At 39.1% G+C, this 20,025-nt stretch overlaps 3 protein-coding genes across 10 annotated transcripts in view; 1 reads left to right on the top strand and 2 right to left on the bottom strand.

The window, feature by feature from the left end:
* Positions 1-7,582, bottom strand: part of fid (class I SAM-dependent methyltransferase fire dancer) — a 57,311-nt gene extending 49,729 nt beyond the window's left edge. For both annotated transcript variants that reach the window (XR_012998702.1, XM_031970973.2), the window contains exon 1: positions 6,899-7,582. The gene's annotated coding sequence lies outside the window, so the exon portion shown is untranslated. The remainder of the gene's footprint in view (positions 1-6,898) is intronic.
* Positions 7,583-8,658: 1,076 nt separating this feature from the next.
* On the top strand, positions 8,659-13,499 carry LOC116424449 (alpha-N-acetylgalactosaminidase). Of its 7 annotated transcripts, none has more exons than XM_076368025.1 (9): positions 9,777-10,154; positions 10,239-10,478; positions 10,617-10,778; positions 11,772-11,946; positions 12,021-12,195; positions 12,277-12,371; positions 12,439-12,798; positions 12,928-13,092; positions 13,172-13,499. In XM_076368025.1, exons 3-9 carry the CDS (start codon positions 10,618-10,620, stop codon positions 13,358-13,360), a joined length of 1,320 nt encoding a protein of 439 aa, XP_076224140.1. In that variant the 5' UTR covers positions 9,777-10,154; positions 10,239-10,478; position 10,617; the 3' UTR covers positions 13,361-13,499. The 7 variants fall into 7 exon arrangements, with proteins under 7 accessions (XP_031826718.1, XP_031826719.1, XP_076224140.1 ...); XM_031970856.2 differs by having other exon boundaries at positions 10,239-10,503; XM_031970857.2 differs by having other exon boundaries at positions 9,777-10,179; positions 10,239-10,503.
* On the bottom strand, positions 13,483-20,024 carry Pfas (phosphoribosylformylglycinamidine synthase). The gene is made up of 20 exons (XM_031970850.2): positions 19,868-20,024; positions 18,737-19,024; positions 18,525-18,666; positions 18,296-18,446; positions 17,836-18,226; positions 17,663-17,775; positions 17,326-17,586; positions 17,183-17,256; positions 16,953-17,109; positions 16,517-16,863; positions 16,207-16,443; positions 16,002-16,127; positions 15,684-15,911; positions 15,406-15,604; positions 15,072-15,337; positions 14,781-14,991; positions 14,532-14,711; positions 14,283-14,444; positions 13,897-14,178; positions 13,483-13,774 (listed from the first exon to the last, which is right to left on the bottom strand). Exons 2-20 carry the CDS (start codon positions 19,003-19,005, stop codon positions 13,557-13,559), a joined length of 4,014 nt encoding a protein of 1,337 aa, XP_031826710.2. The 5' UTR covers positions 19,006-19,024; positions 19,868-20,024; the 3' UTR covers positions 13,483-13,556.
* Position 20,025: the final 1 nt, after the last annotated feature.

Raw genomic sequence — 20,025 nt, 5'->3', positions numbered from 1 at the left:
TGTGAAATATTTCTATAAAATAGCTTTGTTTCTTAATTTAATGTTTCCACATTAGTACATTTCAAATAATCATCTACATCTCATAGGAAAGTGTCGAATATTTCTAATGAGAAGCTTCCGAGTGCAAAGGGCTAATAATATATTAATTATGAAAGTATTATTAACCCTTAGGAATAAGTTGTTGCTATGGTTGTTTGGATTGGAACAAGTATTAACTATCGATGGTTGCTGTTGGGATGATTATTAAGTATTGGTTATTCCAATTGAGATAGTTACTAATTATTATATTAATTGTGAAAGTAATAATCAGTAACCATCTCAACTGAAATAACCAATACTCAATAATCACCCAACAGCAACCATCAATACTTCCAATCCAAACAACCCTTGCAACATCTTATTCCTCAAACAGAGCCCAAAACGAACCCAGAGAACCCCGAAAAACAACAGCTGCATTCGATTAATAATCTGGAATAATAAATTCCCGAGAATAATCCCGACGGACAGCATCGCAGCACGGTGCACCGTGTCGTATCGCCGCGACACCCCCACCGGCGCGCGGTGTCGTCGTCAACGTCACCGCTGACGCCCCTTTTACACCCCCGCGGCCGAGTATTTCAATCGTCCGTAGCGTTCCAGTGTGGTCGCTTCAACCCCCTGACCCTCCGCCATCGCTGTTCCCTTCGTCATCGGATTACCAACGTTTTCATCCTCCTCCGCCTTTCCGCACCCCCCCGCCCGCCGCGTGTTTCCCTCGATTCGCGCACGTTTCCACCCCGACCCGCCTCCCGTTCCCTTTTCCCGCCGTCCTCCTCGATCCCTATTTTTAGAGTATTCCGCGACGGAATAAATGGCCCCGTAATCACCCCGTTCTCCGCTCTGATCGGGGGCTCGAACCACCCCAATAAGAAATTCAAGCAACGGCTAAGAATAGACGCGGCCTGGCGACGGCGGAAGAAGCCAGCGTCGGCGTCGGGTCAGGTCTCGGTCTACTGCGCGCCAAGGGCTGGACGAGGGTGGCGAGCCACCCTCGACCCACGCGTACGAACCGTCACTCGAAACTGGACACTTTCTTAACCCCCTCCCCTGGACGCACGTACCACGCGCGTACTGATGTTATTGTTGCAGAAGCGCCGATGACGCGTTGTAAACGTCGATGGGTCTTGTTGCATTACAATTGGATCAGTGTTTCTCAACCTTTTCCGTGCTATGCTCCTTTCTAAAATTCTAAAATTCTAAAATTCTTGTGCCCTCTATGTAACATATATAAATTATTCGACACAGCAAAACTTTAAACTCTGATATTTAATATTAAACTTCGTATAATGCATCAATGTACGAAATATTGAAAGAAAATAGTTCTCTAAATTCTCTAAATTCTCTAAATTCTCAAAAATTCTAAAATTCCTATTCCCTCTATGTAACATATATATAATTTTTAACCCTTTGAACTCTGTAGGCTCCAATATTGCACCAGTTATAATATTAAATATTAACCCTTTGCACTCCAGAGGCGCCTCTGAGTCACCAAATGATTTGACACAGCGAAACTGTAAACTTTGATATTTAATATTGAACTTCGTGTAATGTATCACTCCCTAGAAAATATCAGTAAACCAAATTAGCGCATATCTGCGTACAATACATAAAAACAAAACTCGTATAACACATCACCAAATCTCCGAATAAATTTCTAACGCAAGAGGTTTACTCCTCGAGGTCATGTTTCAATTGCAGGGACGAACTGTACTCGCCACGCAACTAAAAGCATACGTGGCACGCATTTCTATCCTGAATTTCCTTTTCCAGCTTGGTCAATGAATTCCATTCGCACCAGCGGTACGCTTTAAATGTACAAAATATACGAACCGTAAAATCAAATATGTTTGCTTTCTTTCTGACACTGTATATCGCGCGGCAGCTAACTCAGATCTCTATCTAATTGTATATAATTACACTCTATCTTATTGTATTAATTACAAACTCGAATTCCGTACAATCCGATATACACTCGTCTTCCATCGTTAAGGAGCCTATTTTACAATTCACTTTCAGCCATAATTGAATTTAATCGCGCCCTCCGCTTCTATCGCGTTCGATCCGACGAGAACGCCGAAGTGCGCGGCCGGCAATCTAAAGTTCGTAATTTAAAGTCAGCAGGTATCTTATGAATCCAAATGTTCGGCTCTTTTCTTTATTGAAACGATCATCGCCGGGTTCCCCTTTCTTTCCGGGGCGGCCCGTTAAACGGAACGCTTCTGTTTATGCAATTTCCCGGCGAAATCTCCGTCGAGTGGCTACGACGGTAATATTGCCCGAAGATATTCGCAGAATCAAACGAGCGGATAGGGCTCGAGATTATATAGATTACATTCGCAGATTCTATTTGCATACTAGGTTAAGAAGGTAGCCCGATCTCCGTCCTCGTTCGATATCGTATTCAACGGCAGACGGGGATGTTATCTTTGCGCGTGCCTCGTTCGCTTTGCACACACATAATGTCTGCGTATTGTATTTATTAGATTTGCATTATGTTGTCTCAGGATTTGTTCATTTGTACAGTATCATGAAATCATAGTGCGACTGGAAACAATTGTTTTACATGAGAAACTAAGGGAAATTAACCCTCTGTATTGGCATCTTGTTGATTTATCTCATTCTGCACTCGAAGTGGCGAATAAAATTAAGCAATCGGTTAACTTCAACTTTCATACACTCAGGCGTGAAAGTTTAACGTCATTGTAACTTGAAAGTTACAAAATATATTCGTTCGACGAAATTATCGAAAGTATCGAATAATCTTGCGTATATTCGCGTTACGTTAGTTTGTGCAATATGTAACTCTACCTGTTCCTCTCGCGACCCGAAGCACTGTCTGCTTACACGCACGATTCATTACCACGGCGATACGCGTAACAGGTAGTCTCAATGATCCTACTGTCTCGAGTGGTGGCACTCGCCAATCGAGACTTCGCGCGAGGGTGCAATCGTAATAATGGGACAAGTGGGGAAAAGGGTAATTCTTCGGGCGAAAATAAACGGAACAGAACGTGCAGCGTTCTCCCCGCGGGAATCGACAATGCGGAACGAGACTTTACAAAACCAAAAGGAGCAGCAGTTCTTTACTCGGCTAATGTAATTGCTCATATTCTCCAACCCCTTGCTTTACATCGACTCGCATTCATAGCGAAGAACGTACTTGCACAATCTCTCGCCATCTTTTTATTTTATTGCGAGAACCAGAGGTTTTTCCAACTAAATTCCACAGTCAACTGGTTAACCCCTCGCCATACAATGACGAGTCAGACTCGTGATGAAAATTTCTAAACTAATTTAACAAGAATCAATGTTGTTACCCACGGATCAAAGTAAACTATTTTGCTATTGTCACTGTGTTATCTTCAAATGAAATTTCCACCTGAAGTAGAATGGACAATTTTGGGTAAAAGGGGGTAAAAACAACCCCGAAAGCTCAAACTAAATGAAAAATTACTAAATCAAACAATCATCCCATCGATACATTCCACGTTCACATTCACCAAAATTCAAGTACAAATACTCAAACACGATCTACTCGAGGAACAGGTCCAATTCTAAAAATTCTATAAATGTTGAGCATTCAAGTGCATCCACAAATGTACTACCATCAAGAATTGAATCGTTTCTATGGAAAACAGTGATCCAGCAGTGAACGTTGAAGGAACCAATGGCTCGAGGCGGTCTCGACGGGAGAGGGTTGAAGCGTTTAAACGTAAACGTTGTAACAGCGCTCGCAGCGATTCTACCCCGTTCGCGGTGACGTCACTGGAACCACGGCGGGAGGGAGAGGGTGGCGGGCGGAGAATTTGAGAATCACTGCGACAGAGATAGCCGGCCGTGCCCACTAATGGGCGAAATAGTGGGGTTGGTCCCGGCGAGGTGGTACGCGCGCGACGGCGGCGGGCGGGCAACGTGCCAGCCGTGAGGGGGAGGTTCGCCAGCCATGAATGAAAGTGGCGCGTATCGATTTACCCGCGGCCGCCCTAGATAAAATATGGTAAATAGTGGGCTGAAACGGGCTACGAGGCGGGGGGAGAACGTCATCGCGCGCATAACGACGGTTTTTCCCCTCCGACGACCGAACCTACCCTTCCTCCTACGCCCCCGCGGCTCCTCGCGCGAGTCTGTCTCTGCCCACACGTGGCCCAGCTACCATTTCGCGTCTCGATTAACCCCATCGCCCGTTCGGGGCCAGGATTCCTCTGACTCCTCGGGGCACACGATTTTAACCCCTTGCACTCGGAAGCTTTTCGTTGGAAACATTCGATAGTTTCCTGTGAGACGTGGACGATTATTTGAAACGGACTGATGAGGAGAGATACGTGAATTAACCCTTTGAACTCTGTATCCAATATTGCAGCAGTTATATCAATCATTTTAACCCTTTGCAATCGAGAGGTGACTCTCAGTCACCACTTGATTTGAGCTTTGTATGATGCATCGATATGTGGAATATTGAAATGAAATAACTATCCTCCTTAATTTATATATGTTTTCTGGTTAATTAATTTCGAGGAACATCGTATGTATCTTATCGGGGAATATTGAATATTTCTAGTGAAAAACTTTCGAGTGCAAAGGGTAAATGGATCAAAGAAACTACCCTAAAATTATTAGATTTTCCACGATATAGTTCACGATGATCGCTTGAGAATATTTCTATATTATAAACAAGAGCTAGCTAACGCGGTAATGTTTAGCTAGATGAACGTGCAATATTGTTGTAATACTAACTTCATGTTTGTAATACTAAGTTGCAAAGGAATGATTCAGTTACTCGAACAGTAAGCAGTACATAGTTTGTTTATGCTATATTATTTGGGCAATTGATGTGTGATTTGGCAGAATCTAGAAGTTTTGTAGACTTTAGAGAATCTTCGTCTGCAAAGGGTCAACTCTTTGCTATACGATGACGAGTGAGACTCTGATGAAGATTTCTGGATTAATTAAACGAAACTCAATGTTGTTCATTCCCCAGGGATCAATGAGATTTTCCACTGGAAGTAGAATGGAAAATTTCGTTACATTTCTTCCAAATTATCGATAAAATGCTACGCGAGATTAGTAAAGTTAAAAATATTTAATTAGAAATCTTCACCGCGGTCTAGTTCCACGAGAAATTACTAAACTGCTCGATGATGCGTGTTCTAAAATATGAGTCGATAAAAGAAAATTGCGCTGCACTCTCCTCTTTGTCGTTCAATCCGGGTAGTTCGTTACGGGACGCAAAAAGGCATTAACGACGAGTAAATGAGTTAGGGGCTGGTCACGAAAGGAAGAGGTTAAAGTATCCTTGAAAAAATCGTGGCTTCCGTTCTGCAACGTATTTTGCCAAAAATCAGTACAATTAAAGACCACACGCCATAGTAAAAACAAGCAACACACGATATTTCCATTCATTTCCCATTTCCCACGATCAACTGGATTATACAATTAACACGTTGAATGTCATGAGGGTCACCGGTGACCCGACCAGATCGAATGACTACAGTTCATTCAATTGTTTGATTATTTGTAAATATTTCTCTACTATAAATACCACTATCCAATACAATGACATTCAGCTTGACGAACGCAATAATAATGACTCAATCAAATGATTTAACACCATACTTTTTCCATTTCGTGTTTCTATAAAATCCTGCATTCAACCTAAATTTCTATAAAGCATTTCTATAAAACAGCAAGCCATATCAAAGGTTGCAACGAAATTCCTCCATGAATATCGTCATCGAACGTTATTTTTCCTTATCAGTTTTATTTAACATCGCAGCGACCACTCGTCCATACTCCGTTCCATTCTAGAAATTGAAGAAGTCCCCGAGCCGAGCCATACTTCGTCCTGAATAATTTACACGGCTCACGTAGTAGACAGGAATTACGTATCCACGTTAAAACCGTACGTCACACTTGTAATGTATATGGCACGCGGCAACCGGGGCGCCGTAATAAAAATGTAATTCAAGGTGGCGGCTCTCACGGGCTCCGGGTAAACTTCGTACGCACGCATTCAACGCTGCCAATTACCGTTGTCCGAACTATTATTACCGCCACAGAGACGCGATAAGATCTCGCCCGTGGAAATTCGTCGCTTTCTCGAAGCGCAACTCGAACGAGACCCTCCTCCTCCCCCCTGCCCCTTTTCAACGGACCGCCGTTCAACCGTCACGGATTCAAAATCCACGAAAGTGGAACGCGACGTGAAAAAATCGACTCGTTCGGAAAAGGGAGAGAGACAGAGAGATAAAGATAGAGAGAGAGAGAGAGAGAGAGAGAGAGAGAGAGAGAGAGAGAGAGAGAGAGAAAAACTTGCATCGGAAAATATAGAACTCGGCCGTTACAGATCAATGGAACGATCGCAGCGCTGTATGCGTGCCACTATCTAAAATTATTGTCTCGGCCTGCCGCCATTACCCATTCATGCGAACCGTCCGAGTTGCTGATTTCACGTCAATGGCAACCGAAACCCAGTGTCCACGCGAATGCCCTATCCAACGACGAGCGACACCGAAACGAGGGAGGTCCCGACGAATTTCCGACAGAGTCATTGATCTCGAAAGGATACTCATGCACCGACAGATTGCAGATGCACCCTGATACGCGCGACGCGACTGGAAAGCCCTCGCGACGAGAATCCTTCGTGACGCGACCGAGACATTCGAGTAGACACGCAACGGAACGTATCTGCTGAAAATCTAAACCAGTCGACTACGCTGCTCGCGAGCCGAGAGTCGTCCTATCGTTCCCGACGAGCCGGATAGGGCTGTTGCAATTAATCCAGGCGCGATGGACAATTAGGATACATCGCAGGAGAGAGTCCGCGGTGTGTGAATGAGGATAGAGGATCGTGATGTCTTACCTGGGTCATGACAGGGGTGGTATCTTCATGTTTCCGATTCGCGATGGAGCTCAACACGGTTGTACGTCGTTGACGGGACGTCGGTATATCCTGGCTAGGTGGGACGACGAAAACGACGGCACTGCAATGGTCGGCCACCACTTCCACGCCATAACACGTCCCCGGAAACGCGCGACGGTTTACTCACATGACAGTTCGCGGGTATTGGCGGAGCCGGGGGAGGGGGTGGAGGGGGGACCGTGGTGCGTGCAGGGTAGGGGCAGACTCCTGGCAGATGAATCGCAACGGGAAAATGGTCCGCTCGATTTGGGCGGCCCCCGAGCGACGCCGACCGATTTTTCCGCGACCTGGAACCCGGTTAGCGGACGCGGCTCTCCTCCGTTGGGTAACTGACTATCGTCCCTCCGACAGCCCCGCGATGTTCGACGGTGGCTGCGGGATTGTTGGGGGTTCGCGCGGCGGCCGAACGAACCAGAACGAGGAGGAGGTTAACGGAGAAAGGTGAGGACCGAGCGAGACGGAAAACCTAGGGGCTACGGTGGTGCGTCACGCCGCGGCGCCACCGTCGACCATCCCTGGCGTCGGACGAATTTGACGGGGGAGGACCGCCGACGGAACCGGTATTAAAAATTTGCCAGTGGAGACGGGCTCGCCGAGCCGACGGAGATTAAAGCGGTCGTTTGAGGGACGGTCGCGCGACGAGACCGGAATAATGTATATGTAGATCTCCCGATTGGTATTCTTCGAGTAATCATTCTAGGTGATCACGGTTGCATATCCATGAACTATGGAGGTACCATTCGAGTGCATGTATCGTACTACGGAACGCTACGTGCGAATTGTTGGGGTATAGTTGACGGTGCAACTATATTTGGTGTTAAGGTAATTTGACGTTTTTGAAGTTTCTGTGTTCGAGAATGATTTTCGGGAATCATTGTGACGCGATTGATTTTGTTTATCTGGGTGCTCGGTTATTTCTAAATAAATTGGAATTGATTTTATGCGAAGATAATGAGGCGCAGATAACGAAGTTAAAAATATATTAGACGATTAATCGAATTAACAGATATCGGGGTAAACGATTTTCAAAATTTATCGAGCGAACAGGAATTGAAGATTCGTTATCATGTAAACATAAACTATAGACGGAGAGGCGGTAAAAAGTTTGTTATCTGCCAGACGTTGTACGATACCAAAGCGTTCGTTCACTCATTTGTTCTAATATTGCCATTGATAAATGCTTTCTAATGTGTAATGAGAGTTTTTAGATGCAGAGTTTAAAATTTCTGTTTCTTTGCGTAGTTCCTATCGGAAAAGGATATTAATAACTAACCGAAGATTTAAATGGTTTCTTTTCGAACATATTAAAAAAATATAAATAACTTCTCATTATTTTACACTACAAATCCAATTAGTATATATTTATTACTTCTGTGTATATTAAAAAAATATATATACTGTATACATTGAATTCATTGACAACATACATTTATTGAAAGGTTATGTATGATCGTGAAAAGTTGCAAAGACTATGACATACGACAGTAAACCTTCAATATGCAATCTATTATACGATGCAAAAATGTGATAAACCCTGTGAAGAGTAGCGTTATTTATCATACTTATAATTACATAGATCATCGGCAAAGATTGGCGGAATAACAATCGACCGTGCACATGCAGCCGATAACTCTTATCTAATGTGTATCAAGCAGAAACAGGCGGGCGCGTGAATTTTAACGGGTGAATATAAACAGAGGGCGCAACCAGGATTCCAACAGTCTCCTTTTGCACAACGCGGTGGTCTCGTTGTCCGTTAAACAACGCACCAATTCCGTAGCCGTAAATAACAGCGTTCAAATTTAACATTGACACATTTTTTTTTTAATTTTAATCACCTTAAAGTATTAAAGGTGTGCTAAGTAATTGGAGACTCGTTATGATTTGAATATCGTCACGCACTGATTTCACCGTTGACAGATATCAATCAACTATAAAAGTAAGTAACGTTATTGCAAACATTATTTTTCTACATGTATTTGAATAATTGATAAAAAGTTCTAATATTAGCATGGGCTCTATAAAAAATCCTTGAATGCTCTGACAAGTTTTGTTTACCGAATAATAAACAGTCTTCAAGGTATCAATACATTAAAAACGGAAGTTGCTCCGCTGACACCAATTAAAAAATACGCTCTTTGACAACCGTAACAGACAGTATACTTTTCTACTTTCTATGAAGAACAAATTTCTCTTGTACGGTAACTATGTTTAATGGCACAAATGTTTTCAATTATTACGTAAAAGAATGAACAAATTTGAGGTTAAAAAAATTGCTTAAACAATCGTGAAATCGAAAATCAAATTCGGCTGAAGTTTTCACAATGATTACGATTGATTTTATGAGAGATTCTGTTAAATCATTTGAAAATTAACAGACGAGTAGGGAAAATTAATCTCTGATCCTTTCTCGATATAGTTCACGCGTACTTACCGATTCCTTCTCGCCTTAAATTTGAATTTGATACATATTTTCGGATCAATAAACGGTATCCTCAGTCGATAAAGAGATACCGGAATCTATCCTCAAGCGATCGATTTTTCCTTTCGATTAGGTAATCGAAATGAAAGTATGGAAAGCAATGCTGTCCGTAAAACCGGTGCTGTTCGAGAATCAGGTGCGTTGTTTAGGATATTAATTTCTTCTATCTCGTTGATTCCCTCGAAACGGACGGTTAATGTCATAAATGATAATTAAAGATATCAGCAAAATTTGAAAAAAGTTTCATTTTTTTCCGTAACACGTTAAAGTAATCTGCCCGAGAAAAATATAAAAGTGATACTCTAAGGTGACAGTGGTTCTCAGTTCCAACGTTTACCGCAAATGGTCCGCCGCGCACTGAAACGTGTTCGACGTCGCGGATTATTTCCATCATAGAAATGTCAAGTTTATCGTGTCGTGTGCGCGGCTTGTTTGTAAACACTTCCAATTATGCGAACGATCGTAATTGGAGAATTAACGATCGGCGAACGCGTCGAAAATTAATGGTGCATTCACTTGATCACCGCGCATTACTCGGTGACTGATCTCTCCTTACCGCGTATTCATCATTTATGGCGAAAAGTTAAATGCATATGTTTGTTTGGTTAAAACATAGTACGTGGCATATTTGCGCCGAGTAAATGCTCGCGAGGTAAACGCTGGAAGAATTTGACGAGTCCTTAAGAATTTTCAGTGTACGAGAACCGGAGACACGTAAGATAAACCACTGGTATTCTAGGTAGTTAAAGACAAAGGTGATATTCGCGGATAAAATGTGCTTACGATTGTCTTTCGTAGGCGTAATTGTACCGTAATAGTTACACGGGCAATCGGCGCACTAGTGTGCAGGACCGTTCCCTGTACAAAAGGAAATCAATGCTCACACCACCAACGACAGTGATTGTGTGTAAAAATGAAATGGGGCATTGGGTGAAAGTACTCTTGGCTTGGAGGTCTTATATCAGATCAGTCTGCCAAGAGCCGTGCAGGATGTGGATGGCAATTTTGCTCTGCTCCTAACAACCAGATCTCCTCCTGGCACGGACAAAGTTTTTAAACATTTGTTAGAATTATTGTTTAACAAAATTATGATACCGGAGTCGTAGCCCATTAATAGTCGGTTCAGTGTACGTGTGCAGTGAAAGGAATTAGTAAAAGAAACGTGCATTTTTGCAGAATGTTGCAGATGGTATGGATATGGTGTTTGCTTGTGTCAGTGGCAGATTTGACATTGGCTCTTGAAAATGGTCTTGCGAAAACACCGCCCATGGGCTGGCTTGCTTGGGAGCGATTCAGGTGCAACACAGATTGTAAAAATGATCCTGACAATTGTATCAGGTGAGAGTGTTAATCTTGTAATCTTTTTTTTTCCCCTTTTCTTTTCTTTTTAACTTTCTATAATGTCCGTCTGCGACTGTTTTATTTGATTGCTTTTTTTATTTTCTTTGTGGAAATGTAATATTGTTTTTGTTTTATAACTTTTTAACTCTTATTTAATAGTGCAACACGATTATACATTATAAAGTGAAACTTCATTAGCATCTCTGTTATGTATCTCTATATCTAAGGAATATTGCAACCAATTCCACTTAGTAGATGAATATTGAGAAATGCAAAACATGATTTCATTCTTAAAGTGACCTATATGAATGATCATGCAAGAAAATAGCAAGCTCTTACAGAATTTTCTTTTTTGTAAAGCCAAACTATAAATAGAAAACTTATAAATATGTTGGAACACATGTTTACTCATGATTGCAATATATTTGTGCAGACAAAAATATTTTAAAGTTATATATAAGTACACAAATTTTTTTAGAGTGATTTTGTTTTTATAAAGGTTTCCTGTATTTAAGTTTTCACTGGGGTATTTATGTTTACCTGTATTAGGTATTTAATGATACTTAATGAAAATCTAATTACCCATAACATTATTGCTATATCATGCATGTTGTAATGATGAAATAAAAAAAATTCAATGTTTTTGTTTCTTAATATGTGGATTAGAACAGAATTAATTAATGTAATATGTGAATCAAAGATAATGACTTCAGCACTGATACTTAATAATATCATTTAAGGCTCTGACGTAGTTGTTATGCAAATTTGCTTATTAAGCTTATATTACAATGAACAGTTAAATCATTTGTTTATGCCGATAAGTGATACATAATGATATATAATCACCAACCACCAATGTTTATGTCAATTTTGAGTTTGACATGATTATTTAATGTTTCTTGTCATGTACAAGGACTAAAAGTAAAAGAATTTGTATTATTATGAGACAAATGAACCAATTATTGAAAATTTAATTATTACATGTTATAGTGATCGACTCTTTCGTACAATGGCAGACATTATTGTAGCAGAGGGGTATGCTGCTGTTGGATATGAGTATGTTAATGTTGATGACTGTTGGTTGGAAAAAGACAGAGATGTTAATGGTCAACTTGTGCCAGACAGACAAAGATTTCCATATGGAATGAAAAGTCTTGCAAACTATGTATGTGTCTATTATTTCGCCTAATGTTGAACACTATCTTTCTACTTCTACAATTTATAACTTTCGCTGTGTAGATTCACTCGAAAGGTCTTAAATTTGGGATATATGAAGATTTTGGTAATTACACATGTGCTGGTTACCCTGGCATATTAGGACACTTAGAAACAGATGCACTTACTTTCGCATCTTGGGATGTTGATTACGTGAAATTGGATGGTTGTTATTCTCATCCGACCGAAATGGACAGAGGTATAACTTAAATAAGTAGAAAACATATATTATTTGACTCGAATTCTATCCAATGGTTTACGATTTTATAAAATATTTTAGGATATCCCGAATTTGGATTTTATTTAAATCAAACCGGCCGTGCTATGATATATTCTTGTAGTTGGCCAGTCTATCAAATTTATGCTGGAATACAGGTTGGTGCTCCCAATACCATTTGTAGAATATTATACGAATCAATATTTGAAATCATACAAATTTCAGCCAAACTTTACTGCCATAACGCAACATTGCAATCTTTGGAGGAATTTTGATGACATTCAAGATTCCTGGAACAGTTTAGAAACTATTATAGATTATTACGGGAACAATCAAGATGGGATTGTACCAAACGCGGGACCCGGCCACTGGAACGATCCCGATATGTTAATTATTGGTAACTTTGGCTTGAGTTATGAACAAAGCAAAACGCAAATGGCGTTGTGGGCTATATTGGCCGCTCCTCTATTAATGTCCGTTGATCTACGAACGATCAGACCGGAATACAAAGCTATTTTACAAAATAGGAAAATTATCGCTGTAGATCAGGATCCACTGGGCATACAGGGTCGGCGTATCTACAAAGTTAGTATACCGTAGTGACGTAGTTAGAATTTAAATTACAGTAAAACAAGCAGAATGAAAATTCAACAAAATTAAGAAAACAGTGTAGGCTTTGGAATACGTTAGTAAGAATTCTCTTCTGCTCCTTAGCATAAAGGCATTGAAATATGGGCGAGGCCGATAACTCCCATCTACCAGAATTACTACTCTTACGCCATAGCATTTGTAAATAGGAGAACGGACGGCACGCCGTCCGATGTGTCTGTTACATTAAAAGAACTTGGACTCCAATATCCTGGAGGATACAGTGTAGAGGTACGTCCGTTTTGAAATAATCCTAATTTATAATGGAACCAAAATGAAACCAGCTTGAACGGATACATTCTTTTTCTAGGATTTATACGAAGACGTGAATTACGGCGTCTTGACGCCGCAAACGAAAATAAAAGTCAAAGTAAATCCATCCGGTGTTGTGATACTGCGGTGCGATCTGCATTTAGAAGATGTTTTCGATACAAATCAATTTCCACAATTCTCACCTTTGAATCAACATTTTAAAGTGAGACAGAATTCGTTTAAGTGACGCGAATTAAACGATTAAGAAATTTTTGACTGTAATTTACCATTTATATAATACTTGACAACACAATGTTACCGTATTTTGTTAAGAAAGTAGAAAATAAAGAATTTTATAATCTACGAGCGTTCAGTGGAAATCCGTAGGAAGTAATTTATTTAGAAAAATTACAGTTCTTTGAAAAAGAAAGAATACAATCTTATTATTTACAATATCTGCTGCAGTCGTATGGAATGTGTTGCATCTGTTTTGATACGCACCAGGCGTATGCGTTATCAAACATACGCTGCCATGGTGAGACCTTGTATCTCGTCCAATCTGTTGGTTTCCAAGGCCATTGCCACATCTGCGTGCATCGTTCAGGATGTGGCATCATCGCTAAATGTCGTCCATCCGCGGAGCAAATACCAGCAATACCATCTAAGGTAATACGTAAATCATTTCATTCATGATTCATTAATTCATGAATTCATTAAGACAGTGATTTTTAACTTGATGCGAGAAATGTTTAAGGACCATTGTATCAAGAGATGAATCCTTACCTGTACTTCCATTTGGATTCAGAGGGTATTGTTCGGTCGGGTTACCATAATCATCTGTGTATCTAATAGCTAAGCAATTGTTCTCTTTAACTTTGTTCAAAATATCATTATTTTTGAAAGTGAATCTTCCTTCGCCGTGTGCGACCCACACGCCCAAGACGCTATTCTCCATTCCACTTAACATGATGGATGGTGACTTATCAATTCTGACTGTACTCCATCGACACTCGAACCTTTCGGATATGTTGTGATCTAAGAAAATGTCTGGCACTTTAGTGTCACCTGTAACAGAAAGACGATATAATCACGCATATTAATTATATTCATGAGTTTCACAAGCGTTGATCTCTTACGCCAAGCAAATTTTATTACTCAACGGAACGTACCGGTTTCGTTTCCTATCCATCCCAGCAGAGACATTAATTGGCATCCGTTACAAACACCTAAACTGAATGTGTCCTCGCGAGAAACGAATTTTTTTAATTGCTTCTCCAGAGATGGGTGGAAGAGAAGACTCGCGGCCCATCCTTTAGCAGACCCCAGAACGTCTGAAATTCGAGATTGATTTAAACTGATTACACAAGGTATACTAACAGTGACAGTTCTAAAAGAATTAGCTTTTGTAAACGACGCACCAGCATAACTGAAACCACCAGGAAATATAACACCCCTGAACCTATCAAATGTCACTTTGTTATCTAACAGATCTTGCATCGTTACATCCCAAACTTCAAACCCGGCTTGCATCAATGACGCCGCCATTTCTCTGTCTCCGTTTGTTCCTTCTTCCCTTATCACGGCTACAGTGATATTTGCTGCACGAACAATATAAAATATAAAATTTACTGTAACTCGGATAGACACAGAATTAAAATCTTACATACGAGTTCTGTGGATTTCAGCAGGTCGGACATTAGGGTCAAAGGATAACTTGTAAGCCGGAGCAGTTCTATTTTTGAGTCCATTGAACTCTTCCAATGCACACTCTATATTTGTTTGACGGCGTTCTAGTTGATAGCTAGTTTCTTCCCATACAGACATCAGAGACAACACTGTCGAGTTTAGAACAGTCTGATTCTGCACTTTAATATTTAGCTGAAACCATTAAATAACCGTAATGAAGATGGTTATAAATATTTATATTACTGACTTCATAGAAAATTCAAAAGAAATACTTTTGAAGAGATTCCGAATCCTCCGGATCGGCCAATTGAGTAAACAGGAGCATTGAATTGTTTAAATACATCCAACGCATAATGATAACTTTCTTCATCAACTTCCAACACCCATCCTACTTCTTCAGCGAATAAAATTTGTATAGGAGTTCCTAATTTGTGAGAGATGTTAACATCTATTCCGGAGATACCACCGAAGCACATTTCTAAAAGACACGTGATGAGTCCTCCATCGCTGACATCGTGTCCTGCTAATATTTTCCCCTCTGTAAGAAGATTAAAAACATTGAACTTCATATGCATCTTCAACAGATACTGAAACAGTGTAATTCACCTGCAATCAACTGTTGTGTAGCTTTAAAAGCATTTTTTAACAAATCTGCATCCTCTACATCTGGAACATCGTTACCAAGTGATTTATAAGCTTGAGCTAAAGCAGTACCGCCAATTCGACTCTGTCCATTAGATAAATCGACGAATAACAGCCAACCGTTTTTCCCTGCTGCAGGTGCTTTTAGATCTGGCGTTACTACCTACAATAATATAATGTTAATTAAATGTAAAAGATTTATTTTTAGAAAGCAAATTCTCCTGAAGAATCTTGTTAATTACCTGTTGAACATTCGGACAAGGAGCGTAGCAAGAAATCACAAGCGTTCCTGGTGCTTTGACAACCTCTTCACCGATTCGAGCAGCCATGCTTAGAGAATCTTTACCTCCATCAATCGCAATGCCAAGTTCGTTCATCAATGAACACATTGCAGAACATGCATCGTATAACGCTGCACCTTCTCCTGGTAACTTCGCAGCCCACATCCAATTTCCACTGCACTTAACATCCTACAAACAGCACGTGTGAGTCATAGAAAAATAGACAAATGTTTAATTGAATCTAATAAGGAAGTATATCAACATAGATACATCTAATACCTTTAAGTCTGAAATGTGTGCAAATACTAAGTTGCTTAACGCCTCTGCCACAGTCATACGAGCTCCAGCTGCTGCGTTCACCAAACCCTTTATTGGCTGTTCTCCAATGGACGTGGCTATACCAACCTATATAAAATAATAGCTACATAAATCCTGACATTACTGTTGAAAACTATTTTTCTTTCTATGTTTCGCCCTTTCTTACCGTTGAGAAATGAGAAATTGCAGCTACAGCAACATCAGCAAGAGGAGTATGCAAGGGGCCAACACATTGTTGCTGCGCAATCAATCCAGTTACGCAACGGTCAACTTTGTTAGTTAAATATCGCTTGCTCCCAACTGAAGGCAATCGCAAGACCCTTTCCAACACAGATTGGACAGTTAAATTCTCTGGTAATGATAAAGAGGGTAAGTGTGTTTTCTGCCTCTGAAGGTTAAATGTCTGCAAAATATATTCAGTTTAGATTTTGTCACACATAATATTTGTCTTTTTTACTATTTGTAGAAATACTCACCTTACGAGGCATTTTTCCAAGTACCAATTCTAAGTCTAAATCAACCGGATGCCTCGTATCTTGTTTATAATTCTCATCTAGGTATTTTGATACATCACAGTTGTTTTCTTCAGAAAGAATAATTTTTCCGTTTCCGGTAACAGTCCCTACGAAATTAATAGGGCATTTCTCCCGTGCTGCTATTTCCTTTAGTAAATCAGTGTCTTTCGGTTTACACAGAATTGCATCATTTTCTTGGTATTCAGCACCCCATAATTCTAAGGTACTGAGACTTGAATCGCCTAACTCGAATTTCTTAGTAAAAATAACAGCACCTGCGGGTTCTACCAGCTCCTTTAGAACGTTACCTAACGGTATTTAAAACACCCATTAACGATGCAATATTATCACGTAATTTCTTATGGTTACCATGTAAGTACGTGAATATTATTTTTACCATTTCCTCCAGCTCCTTGATCGTGTATACTAAGTATTGGATTCTTCTGTCCCATTTCAGTGCACGCACGAACTACTCTATTCAATTTTTGCTCCATTTCTGCATCACCTCTTTGTACTGCTCCAAAATCGAGTTCTGAATTATTGTCACCTTGCACCTAATAATATTTAACTTCTTAATTGATCAGAAGATGGAAGATGTAATAATGAAGAACTTGAAAATTAAACTACCTCGATGGAACTTGCTGAGCCACCTCCTACTCCGATTCTATATACAGGACCACCTATTTTGATTACTTCCATACCTAAAATCATTAATCTTAAATTGTTCTGTTCCATATTTAGTTATCTTCTATACAACAGTTTTTTCAGACCTTTTTGTGGTGGAACTTTATGGGACATATCGGCATCCATTGTACCCAATCCTCCACTGAACATTATGGGCTTGATCCATTCACGTCGTATACCTTCATTATCTACCATACCAAAAGAACGAGAGAACCCAGATATAACTGGCTCACCAAATTTGTTGCCATAATCAGATGCACCGTTACTAGCTTCGATTATGATGTCTAATGGACTAGCCATGTTGGTGGGATACAGAACACTTTCTTCTTCCCATGGTAGGTCATATCCTAGAAAAAAAATGATATCGTTGATGAGAACAGTGAACTGTCTGGAATTTGCAAAATATTTAAAAATAAAATGAACCTGGAATATACAAATTTCCAACAGAATAACCAGCAGTCCCAGCAATATAATTCCCTCCCCTACCAATGCCTTGAATATCTCTCAATCTGCCTCCAGTTCCAGTTGTAGCTCCACTGTAAATTATAATAATTCTAAGATGATTGATATCTGTAATAATTTTTGTAATCGTTTACCTAAATGGAGCAACACCAGTTGGAAAATTGTGAGTCTCAGCAGTGAATATAAGATCTTGATCTACATTCTCTAAACGAAAAGAGCTACATTTGTGAGTTTTGTTAGGCCTTAGTGTCTTCACTTGGTAGCCTTTGATCGCACTACTGTTATCACTAAACTTAATTGTATTATTTGGATTCGAGTATTTCTGTGTCTCTATGATCATGTCGAGCAACGATCTTTCCATTTCTTTATCATCAACAACAATGTGACCTTTGAAGAACCAATGACGGCTATGTTCACTATTAGATTGCGCCAAATCGAAACATTCAACGCTAGTTGGATTCCGTTTCAATTTACTAAAGAACAGGTCTGTATAAAAATCTAAATCCCAATTGTCAAATGCTAGACCTGTATAAAGACTATAATAAGTTTCATCTTGCACAGAGTATTTTATTGTAATTCATTTTAAATTTGTACCTAATTTCAAATTAACTTCCTCCAATGCTTTTCGACCACTCTTCAGAATATCTACTTCGAACCAGTTTTCAGGTCTGAAACCATGATCAAATGTTTCTATAGGTTTCATGTATCTGCATTGAGTCATTTTATCGTGCAATGCATCTGTTATCTACAAAAAATTAAAAATATATTAGAACTGGATTGTTGCTTTTCCTTTTCAATATTATTACAATTTTTGTATACATACTGCTTGTTCCAAATTCTTGTCAACTTTTTCATTATGTTTAATGCAGTATCTAACAACTGATTCAATTCTTGTTATCTTATGTAAATGTACAGACTTGCAAATTGATACAGCATTACTGGAGAATGCTGTAGAAAAGTTCAACCTGCAAAAATATAAAAATTATGTTACTTATAGTACACTATTTTCTAATATGATTATTTGATTTGCTTTACCTTGGGCCAATCTCAATAATCAAATTACCATCCAATTTTTCATCGAAGGCACTATGATTCTTCAGACTGTGATGTTCAAATGGAGGAATAAGAATCCATTTTAATAGTTCTGATTCTTTATCACTTAAAGGTTCCTTAGTTTCAATATAGTAGCACAATTCTGTTTCTAATCCAGTTATTGAACTGGATATTTGAGCCAGGCTATTGAATTTGTTTTTAAGCTGACCAGATCGCAATCCAGGTAATTTGTAGAATTTTATAATACCCATGATCTATAAATCAATGATCCTAGACAGATGAAACACAAGAGAATTAACAAACAAAAGAAAACAGTATAAAAATTGGAAACACCACTGTGCAACCATGCAAATAGACCATAATACTGAGTTAATAGTGATGAATTACATTCAGTCAGACCCCCTGGTATGTTATTAGTGGTACCATTTATCAGTATGGTAATTGCAAAATAGAATATCCATGTTATTATTTCAAACAGAGTAAACTTGGGTCAAAAGGTCATCTTGCTCAATAATATTATCACTTGATGAGATTATACGTGTATTCATATTTTCTTATTCTTAGAAAGATTACAACTATTTTGTTTTCACGAAAAATACAAACTTAATAATATTAGAAATAAATCTTAATTTTATTTAAAATACTTAAAAAATTATAAAATGGTACCAGTTAAATCTGTGTATTTGGATTCATTTGCATATATCTATGCACATGATTGTTATTCCATTACAATTTACGTCATAATTTTACAACTGATGAAATTATCAAATTAATGTCAAAACATGTTGAGGGACATATTTTTTAATGCAAAATAATATCCTACTCTTCAAACACAAAAACAGATTAATCAAATTCATGTTTATATGTAATGTTACGTACACATTAAGGAAAATATATGTCATATTAAAGAAAAATTGAATTAAAATGAACATAGTTTAAAAGCATTTATTATTTATTTCTAGACAGACCTAATTAACTACTAGAATTTATAGAGCCTTGTGTAGGCATGCCATGCAACAGGTTCTTAACTAAATCTGTAATTATTGAAAGCAATGGAATCATGGTAATTATTTGTGTTTCATGTTCCCATTATTTACTGTCTAAAAGCCTTACCTTTCTTCATTCGTATTTCTGATATTTACAAAATAATACAAAGGGTTCTTGCCCCTGTGTTGTCAGGTTTCTAACTTAATATCATCAGACAGTACATAACCTTTTTATTTTTTTACCACGTGCTTTTGTTTACCAATAAACCAATCACATATAAATAT

Source organism: Nomia melanderi, chromosome 5 (genome assembly GCF_051020985.1).
Source record: "Nomia melanderi isolate GNS246 chromosome 5, iyNomMela1, whole genome shotgun sequence".
In the NCBI taxonomy this organism is placed as follows: domain Eukaryota; kingdom Metazoa; phylum Arthropoda; class Insecta; order Hymenoptera; family Halictidae; genus Nomia; species Nomia melanderi.
Note: the sequence above shows the minus strand (reverse complement) of the source record. Positions and strands in the feature narration are given on the sequence as shown.

Coding starts and splice junctions, on each gene's coding strand:
- LOC116424449 (XM_031970858.2), top strand. CDS start 10,618: ATGTTGCAGATGGTATGGATATGGTGTTTGCTTGTGTCAGTGGCAGAT. Junction 12,799..12,927: donor AGGGTCGGCGTATCTACAAA/GTTAGTATACCG, acceptor TCTGCTCCTTAG/CATAAAGGCATTGAAATATG. Junction 13,093..13,171: donor CTGGAGGATACAGTGTAGAG/GTACGTCCGTTT, acceptor TTCTTTTTCTAG/GATTTATACGAAGACGTGAA.
- Pfas (XM_031970850.2), bottom strand. CDS start 19,005: ATGGGTATTATAAAATTCTACAAATTACCTGGATTGCGATCTGGTCAG. Junction 18,447..18,524: donor ACAAGAATTTGGAACAAGCA/GTATGTATACAA, acceptor AATTTTTTGTAG/ATAACAGATGCATTGCACGA. Junction 13,775..13,896: donor GAATCCAAATGGAAGTACAG/GTAAGGATTCAT, acceptor GTATTACCTTAG/ATGGTATTGCTGGTATTTGC.